Source organism: Mirounga leonina, unplaced genomic scaffold, assembly GCF_011800145.1.
Source record: "Mirounga leonina isolate KUSES-001 unplaced genomic scaffold, KU_Mleo_1.0 Mir_168, whole genome shotgun sequence".
NCBI lineage: Eukaryota > Metazoa > Chordata > Mammalia > Carnivora > Phocidae > Mirounga > Mirounga leonina.
The window spans coordinates 48318053-48331758 of record NW_023270426.1 but is presented as its reverse complement, the minus strand read 5'-3'; the positions used below and the strand labels follow the sequence as shown (position 1 = coordinate 48331758).

Here is a 13706-nt window from a genome sequence, read left to right as displayed (position 1 = left end):
TCCTTCTGAGAAGAAAAATGTCAACCTAATAGTTTACTTTCACTTTGCAAAATAATCCCTTTTAAGATACCCAACCAGTTTCTTCCGAAACCATTCTTGGAATGGTAGGGAGAAACTCCATTAATGGACTTTGACACTTAGACATTTTTCTAATTTATAGAAAAAATGAGGTTGAAAAAAAATTACTTGAACCGAAGCATGTAAAGTGGATTATAATACTGTAATCACTAATTCCCTGTCCTCCTTTTAAAAGGATTATATAATCTCTGCCCATTGTTATACGACTTGCAAGGTTTCTTTTTTTTTCTTTTTTTTTTTTTGAGAGTACACTTTCTGGCCCCATTGACAGCAAGCTTTGCCATATGACTTGCTTTGGCCAATAAAATGTGAACAGAATTGGGGTGCTCAGATGTGAGCTGTTTTGTTTTAGGAGCAGCATGCGCAGGTGGTGTATAAGAGCTGATTGTAACATTTCCAGAAATTTGGCAAGTCACTTGTTAAACTTGTTAAAAGTAGCTTGAAATCAGCCACGGTGGGAGTATTTACATCATGGAAATAACAAACACTACAAATCAGGACTCTTCTTCCCTAAAGTTGGTTCCAGCACACGGTGAAGTGAGTGTATCCCCCGCAAAAAGTTGATCTTTCAACCTGGAGCCTGGAGTAAAGGAAACTAGTGGAATAGATGTAGCAGATGTAATTTGCTTGAGAAATGAATCTTTCTTATTGTAAATCACCGAGTTGTAGGCGTTGTTACCACAACATAATCCATCGAAAGCTGATACACTAGCGTTATTAAGTTCTAGAACACCAATGAGCCCTGTCCAGACCTTGGTTCGGCGGGTTTCTTTTAACAACTTGAACCATCAGATACCTTGAACCTGAAAGGATGCAAACTGCACTCAGACTCAAGACAGGAATCCAGGTCTTGGAAGGTTAATGTATAAGCATAAAATAAAAATTACATTTTTAAAAAGCACTAAACAACTGCATCATTTTTAAACCTTGGCAAACGAGGTCTGTCACTCGTGGACCTGGATGGCTAAGGAGTGACTCTCCAGCCCTTTCCCCTATAGGTCACATGTTACCCTCCCCCTTTCACCCCCAGATGCGTGAATTGAGCGCTGTGTCTTTAAGGGATACGCGCGGAGGTTTCTGCACAGAACAAAATGTCTGCGAGGATCCTGGAGGGGACCCGCGATCCCAGACTTCTAGCCCGCCTCTTGCTCCTGCCGCGCTTTGGGGGTGATGGGGTGAGTGTGCGCCGCCACGTAGGCGGCCGCGCTCCCGGAGGCCTGGGCGGGTCGCGGCCCACCAGGCGCTGGGGGAGAAGTGGGGCGGCGAAGGGAATGGGGACCAGTCCCGGGCCTCGGGGGCCGCAGGTGAGCCAGCAACCCGCAAACGCCACCGTGCGCTATTGTCACAGGCTGGCTTGCGCACGGGCTGCCGGACGTGCCCTTCCTTCTCTGGGCTCGGGTTGTCCCTAGTATAAAAGACGCATGTGGCCCCGGATTCTGCCTAAAGGCACTGCTCAGCTTCTTTCAGCACCTCGTTTTTGCTCCCAGGCTCCTTTCAAAAAAGTTATTTGAGAATATCGAAAATCATCTGCTTTCCTAAGTAAAATTGCCTTTTTGCAGTCAGACTTTTAACAGTGGCAAATGGTTGCATGCCCTGTAGTGTGCTCTTTCTCTGAGACTTTCTTGATGTTTCTCATTTTGGAGAGGAGAAGCCAAATACGAGCCAAATGCTCAAACAGGAATCCCTGCCCCCATCTCCATGGTGCTCAAACAAAAGAATTTTCCGATCCTCTCTGAGTATAGAGAAGCAGTTTGCTGTAACTACTGACAGTAGCCAAATGCCCGAAGCTTACCAAACAAAATTATTTTTCCTTTCTTGAAAGAAAAAAATAACTACTATCCAAACTTCAAATTAGCCCAGACTACATGAATATGGTGTTAAACAGAAGCTATTGTAAAAAAAGCTTAATAAATTGACATAATTAGGGTAATTATTTTATGCACTTTGCATTCATGTTATTATTTGTACACTCTTTTTGGCCAAAAATAGCTTGAGGCAAAGGACAATAAAAAGTATGCAACAATGTGTAAAATGGCCAAGAGCCAAAACAAGGTCATTCTCAATTAAAAATTCTTTGTATTACAAAGGACTTCAAAGTAGGGCAGCTTTAAATTCCTGTAATTCATATTAAAGTATGCGTTTTACAAGACAAAAGGAATCAACACCCTTCTTTTGAGGAACATGTATTAAAGTCATGTAGACCTAAAATAAAGGTCCAGTTTAGGGTAGAAGCTTTTCATTTTTAAAAATGCATTAAGAATACATCTGGCCTTTTAGCTAATGGTAGAGGTATCTAAGAGTTTGGCTTAACACATTCAGAAAACATCTCTGACTCATCATACAATTAGGTGTGGGTCCAGTACATTTTTTACAGTCCATGTGTAACATTTATCTAAGTATTTTCACACTTACCCATGTATTGCCTGAGCTAAGTATCCACACTTCACAGTTTGGAGGCATTTTTTTGCTTTTTCACTTCATCTAAGTCTTCAGCCTTGTGATTCCAGACTAATTTTTCTGATTGGCTGGATATGTTTATAAATAGATGAATCCATGGTAGTAAACTAATATTTCAAAGAGATGGACAAGTAACAGGTGAATGAATTGTGGTTTCCTTGATATTTCAATTGTCAAGGCTAATTATTTATTATGTTCTGCTTTGATTAAGTTACTGGTGGGTGAAGTAAATGAGACTTTCTTAATGTTTCTCGTTTTGGAGAGGAGAAGCCAAATAGGAGCCAAATGCTCAAACAGGAATCCCTGCCCCCATCTCCATGGTGCTTTAGTGTTTCCACCCAAGTCTGTGTGGATTTCACATTAGTGTGAATTTCTTACCTAAGACCCAGGCTCAAAGTCAGGTATTTGTTTACAACTCTGCCAGATTAATCCATCTGAAGTGATTAGCCTTGGCTGTGGAAGGACAAACAGAGCTATAGTTCATTTGCTATTCCCTTTTGAGAACATTGCCTCGTTCTTTGGCCTTTAGCCTGCCTAATATTTTGTATGTGTTCAAGCATAAGTATAAAATAATAAAATTAACTTCCGTGGGTATTTTATAGGATGATTCTTAATGTTACAGTCATATATTATATGTATGTACACCCATATTTACACAAATTATTCATCTGGGTTTTGATCTCCCTTATTCTCTATATTGGTATTCAGGGAGAGGATACTGAAGAGTCTGGGTTTTAATCTGATAGATTATTAGAAGACTATAACTTTGGAGAACTGCAAATAAAACTTCAAATGCAGTTTGAAATAATTAATGTGAATTTATTATCTTCCACAGGCTTAAACTTATCATTCCTTCCAGATAATGGATACTCAAATGAAATTCACTATGGGAGAGTTTAGAGGTGTGGTACCAACAATACTACTCTCCCCCTTCCATGAAATAACTAAAATCTACTTTTCTCTCAGCTTTTTCCCCTTCCCCGAAATTGGACTAAAACATTTCCACTATTAAATTAATTTCATGCTAGCTACTTTCATTTAGCATCAGGAAATATTTTTTTAAAATATGAGCTTGGAAGCCTAGTTATAAGACTAAAGAATTGGAACTTTATGAGAGTCAGCACTAGTGGCAATGTGTTTTTTGTGAATTTGGGGCCCTGAAGGAGGTCAGGAAGGGAAGAGATGCTGAAGCAGGAGTGTCTGCTTGAACATTTGTGTTAGGGCCCCCACGACCCACCCTTTCCTCAATATGGACATCGCGTGATGGAATTTACCCTCATGAGTGAACAGTGCTCTGACCTTTAGCATATGTATCAGAATTATTGCTGGAAGCGTCTCTCCCCACCAGACGGTGAGCTTCTGGAGGGGATGGAATATGTGGTTCTCTTGTTGGCATCCTGGGCAGGCAGCAAGCCCTTGTCTGACCTCAGATGAGCAGGTGCACAATGAGCAATTTGAATGAGAGTGGATGGAGTGAATGGATTGTAAGCAAAATAATCACATTCACTGGCACCTTTCTGGTAATTTAAAAACTGTTTAAGAAAAAATTAAGGGAGCTCTTATTTTTCATTTTCTTCATGTTAGCTAACCATGTAGTTAATAGGTGTGCATTTTTCTTGGTTACTTGGTAAGGAAGTAATACATATCGCAGGGCTCCAGGTAACCAGACCTCCCCATTATTTTCTACCTGAGACAGGAGCAACCTATTTTGCATGAAAGTCAATTTACAAAATGAAAATAAATTTGGTTGGGGAGGGAAGGTGGATCTGTGATTCTTTTTTGCTTTTTATATTAAAAAATCCTCGAGAGAATTTTTCCAACTTAAACTGTCTACTCTACTGAGTAACAGTGTCAAAGAGAGAAATAACACTGTCTTTAACCACTAAGATCTTAATGTGGGTGTGTCTGAGCAGTAAATACTGGTAGCTTCTTTTTGTTCATGCCCTGAAGTTATATAGCACTGGAGAATCCAAAAGCGAGATCATTTGCATTATTTGATTTCAGCCACAGGTTTAGAGGCAGATAATCTTATCATTTTCCTTGACAGATGGAGAGATTGGGATTTAGTGAGCTGGGTCTAAGAAAAGTAGTCAAGTTCATTGCATTGAAGGCAGCATCCCTTGAGTGCCTGCCTGTGCCAGGGGGATGGGGCAGGTGGGCATTCCTCCCAGGTACTTCCATCTCTTATGTATACAGAATCTCCTTCTGTTCAAGCAGGGCCAGCAAACCTCCTGACGCCGAGCAACCTCACACACTGGGGTCCCTCTAGGGCCAGATGGCAGTGCTATGCCTCACGGGACTGTCCTCTCCAGTCTCCGTAGTTCAGGCTGCCTGGCCCAACATGGACTCAAGGGCCTGAGGACTGTTTTAGAAAATTACTTTGTATTTACATTGTTGGGGAGCTACTCTAAGAAGGCACAGACACAGATTGTGTCTTTCCATAATGTCAGCTTTATTGAATCATAAAGCAAGGTTAACATAATTGTAAAAGCAGGTTCAGAATTCCAAACTCAATGATATTTCACTGCGCATTTACCTTGGCTTCATATACAACACACAAAACAAAGTACAATATAAAAGTCACATAACAAACAAGATAAAATAGGGTAAGTTAATGAACCCAATGCAAAGTCAGTCTACAAGCACACAGATGAGATGAGGTCTCGACCAGTATGGGTCCACTCAGTGCTTCCTGCTTAGTATGTTCAAGCAGGGGAGGATCTCTATTATGTTCAGAGATCAACTGGGCAGGACCTTCGGTGGCAGTTGCCTTTCTGATGCGGTCAGACGTGGAAGGGTCAGTGTCTGGAGAATATGACAGTTTGCTGCAAAAATCTTCCCTTTTTAAAGGAGTTTGATCAGTCTAGCCCTTCCAGACTTCGGATTCTACCAATCATCAGTTCTCGGTTCATCCAGGCTCTCTTGGCTTTGCTGGTCATCACTTCTGGGTGCCAACAGGCTGTGAAGAGTTTTAGTGATATTTATTCTCAGCTCATCACCCTTGTCTGCTTTCCTCATTCATGACATCACTGCTTGATGTGAGTGACTCCATCTCGCTCTCCACATTATGTGTAGATCCTGCAATATACATAGTCTACCTAAATGTATCCACAAATGTGCATGCTTTCTTAGGACCTTTTTACTCTTCCTTCTGTGTTTACTTCTTCCCTTTCTCTTTTCACACCAGCTGCCACTCATCAACCGACAATGTATCTTCCTCATTTTTCTTCATATATATATATAATCTTATATATCCTACACAGATCTGTATATTATTTAAGAATAATGACATCATATTATACATATTTTTCTGCATTTGGCTTTTCTCCCTGAAGAGTTCCTTCAGAAATCCCTCTAGGTCTTCTAGCAGAGCTCCAATCCGTCCTTTTTAATGGCTGCACAATATTCCCAGGTGTGAACACACATCATTTACCCAGCCATTCTCCAGCTGACAGGCATTGCCGTGTTTCCAGTTTTTTGCCGTTCCAGATAATACTGTAATAAACATCCTAATACATAATGCTTTATGTATTAGTACTTTTAGTTCTACAGAATAGATTCCCAAGAAGGGGATCCCCGATTATATCTATTTTTAATTAACAGAAATTGCCAGACTGCTTTCCTAAAAGCTTCCACATCTCCACTAGTAATGCATGAACATACCCTTTTCTCTGCCTCCCTTCTAACTTTGGCTGACAGACCTCTTCGTTTTTGTTAGTGTGATGGATCTAAAATGAGACCTTACTATTACTTTAATAGCACTTCCCTGAATGTAAGTGATGTGAATCTTTTCACAAATTTCTTGGCCATCTGATTTTGTTCTTAGGTCATTTGCCTACTCGTATTTCTTGCCCATTTTTTTTTTATTGGGTTGTTTGTCTTTTTCTTGTCAGTTTGTAAGAGCTCTTTGTGTATTAGGGTTGTGGCTGAAGTTGCTGAGGCCTCTGTCCCAAGCCAAGATAGCTGACTAGGAGGCTTCTCTCCCTCTGTACTGTAGGGATAGTTGAAACAAGCCCAGGGGTTGTTTAGCAGAACTAGGAAGGCTATGATGACCTATGGCCACAGACTGCTGGTCACTGTTTAAATACTTAGTCTGAACAGAAGACTGTATTGAGCCAGGATGTAGCTGTGTGCGGAGGACTGAGAAGGTGAGGCAGTTCAGTACTGTGCTGCCTTCCACCGGTTAAGACCTCCGAGAGTGAAGGCCTGCCAAGGCAGAGGATGTCCCTCTGCCGCCCTTGGAGGGGCAGCGCTGTGCTGGCCGACATTTACAGTGCTGCATGTCCCTGGCTCAGATGAGGCAGTCCACTAAATTTAAAGGATTAAGACATCAAAATCAGTGCTTCTCACTCTTGTTTCCACCCTCGCTCTTACAACAGATGGCATTCATGTATGTGGCACTCCCCTGGGCATCCCAGATTTTGAAGAAACCCAGAGACATCTTCCAGGGAGGTAAAGCATGACAGTAATTGGTCACCCTGGCACTTTTAGGGGCACATCAGTAATGATCACTCTCAGACTCTGGCACAGGTAAGACAGTCTGCAGCTTATATATAGTTTTCAACCCCCAGCTCAAGAAAGCATTATCAGAATGCAAAGCAATAGTCTTGATATTATAGAAAACCTTTAAATCTCTTTTAATTTATAAAAATACAAGAATTCATAATCCTATTCTCTCCCCCTTTGTGTCTATCTAGTAATAAAAAAAGGAACTCTGTAAAGAGAGGATTCTAATATAGAAGAAATGAAATTCTAAAAAAAAAAAATAGTTAGGTAAATTTAGGTTACCAAAAACAGTTTCTAATACTAAAATCTGGTCTGTTTACTAACCATAATGTTACATAACCATAATGTTTACTAAGCATAAAAAAAAAATTATCCTTGAAAATTGTAACTCCCCTCTTCATCCTATTACTCCCCCTTTGGGGACTTTGGAGATTTAGTAAATCTCTTGCAGGAAATGTAGCCTTTTAATTTCCAAAGACTTTTTATACTAATTGGCTTTCATGAGAAACTATATTCAAATCAATGCCCGTTGTATCACAAGATATGTAAATAGCTAATTCTTTTGTTAGAAGAGGACTGGTACTTGTCTTTTTTGATGATTCTGGTAAGTTTGTGACCTTTTTTTAAAATATGAGTGATATGTTTAACGTGATGCCTGATCCTGACTAGAACAGCTTGGTGGGGAGAAAAACGAGATTTAGAAAACTATAACGTATCTGTAACAAGACTCTCAGCAACTGAAATAAAAGCTTACACTAAACACTACTACTATTATAGCAACTTATTTTTCCTGTTCCCAACTGTGTCTTCTGTCATTCCCAGTTACGTTAAAACAAAAGAGATTCTGGAACTTTATCATCTCCACAGCTGTTGGTTCAAAACCTGACAGTACAAGTGGACACTGGCTATCTCACTATGTATCTTGGCCTTGATTTTCCCCCTGAAATAAATTCTCAGAAGACCTCCAAGTCTGCCACGTGTTCTCTTATTATTTTTAAATTTTCAAAACAAATTTGTTTAGAATTACGCATTTGGTCCTTTGTGAAGTTACTTCCGCAAGACTAAACTTCACCTTTTCTATCCCTCCTTGTCTGATAGGTTATTTCTGTGATAAACTGTTTTAATAGGAAAGACTTTGCAATGATAGTCACTGGGTTGTGTGTGGATCCTTTCAACCACAGATATCTGCTGGACAGAGAAGAAGCTATTACTTTTATTTCCTTCCTTAATTAAAAGCATTGACAAAGCTTTTTATCTTTTAAATATATAGAGGAGATGAGCAATACAGAAAACTTCTTTTTGTTTTAGAACTGGAGCAACTATGACAGGGCGAGAAAAAAAAAGAACACTAGAATAACATGGTGCTAGCCAGTATTCTGGTATCTGTTTAGGGGGCTGTTTACTGAATTTCTTTAACTCACTGCCTGTCCTCTGAATTTATCCTAGCACTGCTGATGGTTCTTTAGAACTCAGGATTCATGCTACAGTGTTGCTACCTGACAACTGACATTGGCTGGAAACTCTGAGGCAATGACAGGGACCCCCCAAGGCCCACAGGACATGGCCTACCAACTAATTTAAAGGTAAAAATTCAGAAAACTGCTTTGTGTATTTGTTTTCCTAAGTATGTATATTTTTAAAACGTTTTAGTGTTTTTTTAGTACTGCCATTTTCCTCATAAGCACGTTGTGTTTTTTGTTTTGTTTTTTTGTTTTTTTAAAAGATTTAATTTATTTATTTGACAGAGAGAGAGAGAGAGAGAGGAATCACAAGTAGGCAGAGTGGCAGGGAACGGCAGAGGGAGAAGCAGGCTCCCCGCCGAGCAAGGAGCCCGATGCGGGACTCGATCCCAGGACCCTGGGATCATGACCCGAGCCGAAAGGCAGACGCCCAACGACTGAGCCACCCAGGTGCCCCATAAGCACGTTGTTTTTAAAGTCACAAAACAGAGACTTGTATTTTGAAAAAAAATTTCCTCACTGAAAGGTCTTTAAAAGGCTGTTCACCACGGGCACTTACACCGCTCAAGTTTAAGAAACAAATCGTCCGTTCCCAAGGCTTTCCTTTTGGCTCGTTCCAACAGTTTGTTCCCTAACACTGAGAGCAGCAAACAAAATGAAGCGCTTACTCTGAGAAGAGTAACCTTTTTAAAAGAGAGCGAAGGAGACTAGTTAAAACTCACACATACAGCACTTCTTTAGCTGGTGCTTCCCATTTCCTTAGTATCAGTACCTGTGAGCTGGGGACCCGCCTGATCTTGAAGAGCGCTCCTAGTTAAGGGCAGAAGGGCTGGACAGGGCTAACATTTCCCGAGGACCAAACCGTTCATAGTATGAAAAAGAAACCCAGGTACCCGCAAACGAACCGTCGGCTTTTTATGTGTAACAAAAAGGCCGCCACCTCTGGCCGCCGAAGTTGTGCATGCGACTGTGTGTCTAGTCGGGCGGCTGTCCTTACCTCCTCCCTCGAAACGCAGGCGCGGCGGAGAGAATGCGGAGTGACGAGCTGCCGGCGCCCATGGACGACACCGGCGGGCCGGACGACGCGGCGGCGCGGGGCGGCCCGTTCCCCGGCCTGGCTCCGGCCCCTCCCGGCCGCCTGGGGGCGCCATACTGCGAGGCCTGGGGCTACTTTCATCTGGCCCCCGCGCGTCCGGGCCACGCCGCGGGCCAGTGGGCCACCTGCCGGCTGTGCGGGGAGCAGGTGAGCCGCGGCCCGGGCTTCCCCGCGGGCACCCCGGCGCTGTGGAGGCACCTCAAGAGCGCGCACCGGCGGGAGCTGGAGAAGAGCTCCGCCCGCCGCTCGCCGCCCGCCGTCCCCTGCCCGGCGCAGCCGCCGCCGCCGCCGCCCGGGCCCGCCGCGGCCGCCGAGGGCGACTGGGCGCGCCTGCTGGAGCAGATGGGCGCGCTGGCCGTGCGCTGCAGCCTGCGTGAGCGCGAGCTGGCGCGGCGCGAGGCTGCCGTGGAGCAGGGCGAGCGCGCCCTGGAGCGGAGGCGCAGGGCCCTGCAGGAGGAGGAGCGCGCGGCGGCCCAGGCGCGGCGGGAGCTGCAGGCCGAGAGGGAGGCGCTGCAGGCGCGGCTGCGGGAAGTGAGCCGCCGCGAAGGCGCCTTGGCCGCCGCCTCTGCCCCGCTGCAGACTCCGCTCAAAGAAGAGCCCGAGGGGGAGAGGGACGGCTTCATAATCACCAAGGTCCTCCTGTAGGCTGTGGTCGCTTTGCGACCCCAGTCCCTCCCATGCCAGCGCTACTCCAAGTGTGGTCCGCGGACCGGCCTCGCCTGGGACCTGAATCTCAGGCCCGCCGACATCTCCAAATGTGGGCCCTTGAGAAGCGCTTCGGAGGCCGAACCAAAAATCACTAACGCTCCGTGGCCCCCCCAGGATGCCTGGGAGCACAAGCTCCAGTGGCCTCCGTTGCTGTTGGCCTTTAGGAGCCGGTTTTCTTCCCACCGCCTTTGGAATGACAGCTCGAGCAACTTCGTGAGACTAGGTCACCCGGAGTCTCGTACGCGGTGACTTTGAAAGGACAGAAACTTCCTTGTGTACCAAAGACTATCATACTACGTGCCTGTACACCAGCCAGGGCAACCCAGGGTGGAGGGGGCTTGGAAATGAGGATAAAGCGTTTTATCCAAGAAGAGTTTTACTCCTTTCCCAATGAATAAATCTTTGGTAACTGGTTTGCCCAGCACGAAGTTCTGAAAAGGGGGCCACTTAGCTTCCACAACGGCTCTTTACCCTGTCCTCTCTTGTGCCTCATTGGCGCAGTCTGAGCGAACCCCTGTGTACTCCCCTCCCAGCTTGCAGACTATACCAAGTGCACCCTGTCCCACCCCAGCTGTTTTCTTTCCGTTTCACACCCAGTGTCAGCTGTAGTGAGTTTCCCCACTTTCCCACCTCACACTCCCTTACTAGCAAAACATGACCTACTCCCTCGTTAGGAAGGGAACTTGGTTTCCCACATCTCCACAATCCTCGCTTCTGGGTCACAGTAGAAGGAAAGCATTCCTCCCATCTGAGGCCACCTCTGTCTCTTTTTCTGTTCCCATCCATTTCTCTTCCACCATTACTGGACCTTTGCCCCATTATTGTTTCTCCTTTCTTCTGACTTATTCCCTCCCTTCCCCAGACTACTCTTCCTCAGCAACAGGCTGCCCCCACTGAACACTATCCTATACTTCCTGCTGCCTATACTTCCTCCCATACGTCAATTCTTCGCTAGTGGTCAGCTTCCCATCCTACCCTGGACCCTTAAGAGCTGAATATGATGATTTATTTTCAGCCTTTGTCTTGCTAGTACAATGAACACCCACATACACCCTCCACCTAGACTGAGCAATTGTTAATATTCTGCCTTATTTAATTTTTTGGCCCTCTGCCCCAAACATGCATCGCATTTCATCCAGAAATATTTCACCATATATATCTCCTAATAGCGTCTAAAATAATTCTTAATCAAAATTCCCCAATTGTTTCAGAAATGTCTTATCTTTTCTAAAACAAAACAAAACAAACCAGGGTCCAATCAAGGTTCATTCATTACTTTTTGATTATAACTTTGTCTCTTTTAGTCTAGAACAGCTCCCTTTTTTTTCCATGACATTTTTGAGAGTCCCAGCCATCGGTCTTATAGAATGTCCTTTATTCTGGGTTTGTCTGATTGTTTGCTTAAGCCAATTTATGCACTCATTCTTGGCTCATCTACCTCTGTGCCAGTGACTCCTGGCTAACTCCAGCCTCGAGTGTTCTTCCCAGTTCAGTCCCTCATGTCCAACCCCCTGCTGCATGTCTCCCCCTCTACTTGTATATCCTGCCACTGCTGAGGAAAGGGCAAATCTGTTCAGTTCCACATTCCCACCCCTTACCCAAGAACTAACATTTACTGGGCTCTTAAAATGTACAGGTACAGGGGCACCTGGGTGGCTCAGTTGATTAAGCAACTGCCTTCGGCTCAGGTCATGATCCTGGAGTCCCGGGATCGAGTCCCACATCGGACTCCCTGCTCAGCGGGGAGTCTGCTTCTCCCTCTGATCCTCCCCCTCTCATGCTGTCTCCCATTCTCTCTCAGATAAATAAATAAAAAATCTTAAAAAAAAAAAAAATGTAGGGTGCCTGGGTGGCTCAGTTGGTTGAGCGACTGCCTTCGGCTCAGGTCATGATCCTGGAGTCCCGGGATCAAGTCCCGCATCGGGCTCCCTGCTCAGCGGGGTGTCTGCTTCTCCCTCTGACCCTCTTCCCTCCTGTGCTGTCTCTCATTCTCTCTCTCAAATAAAATCTTTAAAAAAAAAAAATGTACAGGTACATACTGCACACTGCATGCATTATGTCACTTCATTCTCATAGCAGCTCCCTGAGGAGGTATTAATACTATGCCCATTTACAGCTAAGGAAACAGATACAGAGGCGTTAAGTAGCTTCTACAAGATCACAGCTGGTAAGTAGCGTTGAGATCCAAACCCAGTCTCTACCTCCAGATGCGCTGTTCCTGGCTGCTGTGCTGTCTCCCTTGCTAGTCACTGAGCTGACACCAAGTTTCCTCCCTCTCATTCCAGGTAATATGTCCGTGACATTAACATGCACTGAGCATTCACCATGTGCCAGAGCTGTGCTGAGCTTACAAGAGTAACTGCCTACCATGCAGTAACTCCATGACATATGCCCATTTTGCAGAGGAAGAGTTAGGCTCAGGGAGCTAAGTAATGTTGAGGCAGAGTGGGATTTGAACTCATGTCACTGAATCCTAGGTTCCTGTTTCTACAAAGTGCCACATCTGTCTTCCTTCTGATGCCACCTGTCAACCTCAGGCCTCATTTATCATTCATCTAGGGTTCATCTTCCCATCCTTGTCTTCCCCAACTGTCCCCTTCCTAACACTCAACTTGACCAAAGGAACTGTTCTAAGCCAACACTGATTGTATCACAATTCCTGCTCAAAGGCATCCCAAGATCACCCATCATCAATAAGCTTCGATTTTGTAGCCTGTCATTCAAGTGCCCCCACCCTGCTGCCAGTCTTATCTGTCCCCTCTCCTACCTAGCCCAACCAGACTCCTTGTTCCTCCTGACATGTCCTCATCTTGGCTCCTCCATGCTTGTTTGCCTTCCCTCCACTTAAAAGGCCCCTTCAATCTCTGAGTATGAAGAATTCCACCCATTTTCAAAGACCAAGTTCAAATTCAACTGCTTGCATGAAGTTTTCCTTGATTACTCCTTATTTAGAGATGATTTTTTTACTTCTCTGGACTCCTTGGCATTTTATAATCTCGTAACACTTCGAACAGGCCATCTGGCATATGACTCTATGGGTTCTTGTCTTCCCTCTCCTGCCAGACCTGCACCCTTGGGTTAGCCTTCTATTCCCACAGTGCTTTGTATATAATAGCTGTCCAATAAATAAATTTGAGGCATTGAACTCAGTGTTTTGAAGGTTTTACAAGTTAGTTTTCCCACAGTTACTAATATAATTATTCATTTATCTTTAATTCTGAATAGAATTCATAGCAGAAAAAAATAGCCTAGAAGGAAATAGCAGTAATAATTTAAGCTGTTTAGTCAATAAAGATTTAGTAAGTATCCATTATTGCGCTGTTTGGTTTGAATCCAAATTAGTATATCACTACTAGTATGTCATTATCAGGAATGTTTTTCTTAAAATGTTTTTCATTATA

General features: G+C 44.1%; 2 protein-coding genes and 1 non-coding gene across 7 annotated transcripts in view; 2 read left to right on the top strand and 1 right to left on the bottom strand.

The window, feature by feature from the left end:
• Positions 1-1088: 1088 nt before the first annotated feature.
• On the top strand, positions 1089-12014 carry ZBED3 (zinc finger BED-type containing 3). Of its 4 annotated transcripts, XM_035014686.1 has the most exons (4): positions 1097-1253; positions 6915-7065; positions 8488-8624; positions 9518-12014. In XM_035014686.1, the coding sequence occupies exon 4, from the start codon at positions 9532-9534 to the stop codon at positions 10240-10242; it is 711 nt and encodes a 236-aa protein (XP_034870577.1). In that variant the 5' UTR covers positions 1097-1253; positions 6915-7065; positions 8488-8624; positions 9518-9531; the 3' UTR covers positions 10243-12014. The 4 variants fall into 4 exon arrangements, with proteins under 4 accessions (XP_034870578.1, XP_034870580.1, XP_034870577.1 ...); XM_035014687.1 differs by having other exon boundaries at positions 1089-1253; positions 6915-8624; XM_035014689.1 differs by lacking the exon at positions 6915-7065 and having other exon boundaries at positions 1096-1253.
• Positions 4967-13706, bottom strand: part of AGGF1 (angiogenic factor with G-patch and FHA domains 1) — a 55919-nt gene continuing 47179 nt past the window's right edge. Inside the window, exon 15 of one of the 2 annotated variants that reach the window (XM_035014684.1) lies at positions 4967-5613. The gene's annotated coding sequence lies outside the window, so the exon portion shown is untranslated. The remainder of the gene's footprint in view (positions 5614-13706) is intronic. The other variant, XM_035014685.1, reaches the window with a different exon arrangement.
• On the top strand, positions 6669-6806 carry LOC118017236. Its single transcript, XR_004681096.1, has one exon. It is a non-coding gene; the product is annotated as a small nucleolar RNA SNORA47 (small nucleolar RNA).

Bases quoted from the DNA above. Each gene is read 5' to 3' on its own strand.
- ZBED3 (XM_035014687.1), top strand. From the start codon at position 9,532: ATGCGGAGTGACGAGCTGCCGGCGCCCATGGACGACACCGGCGGGCCG.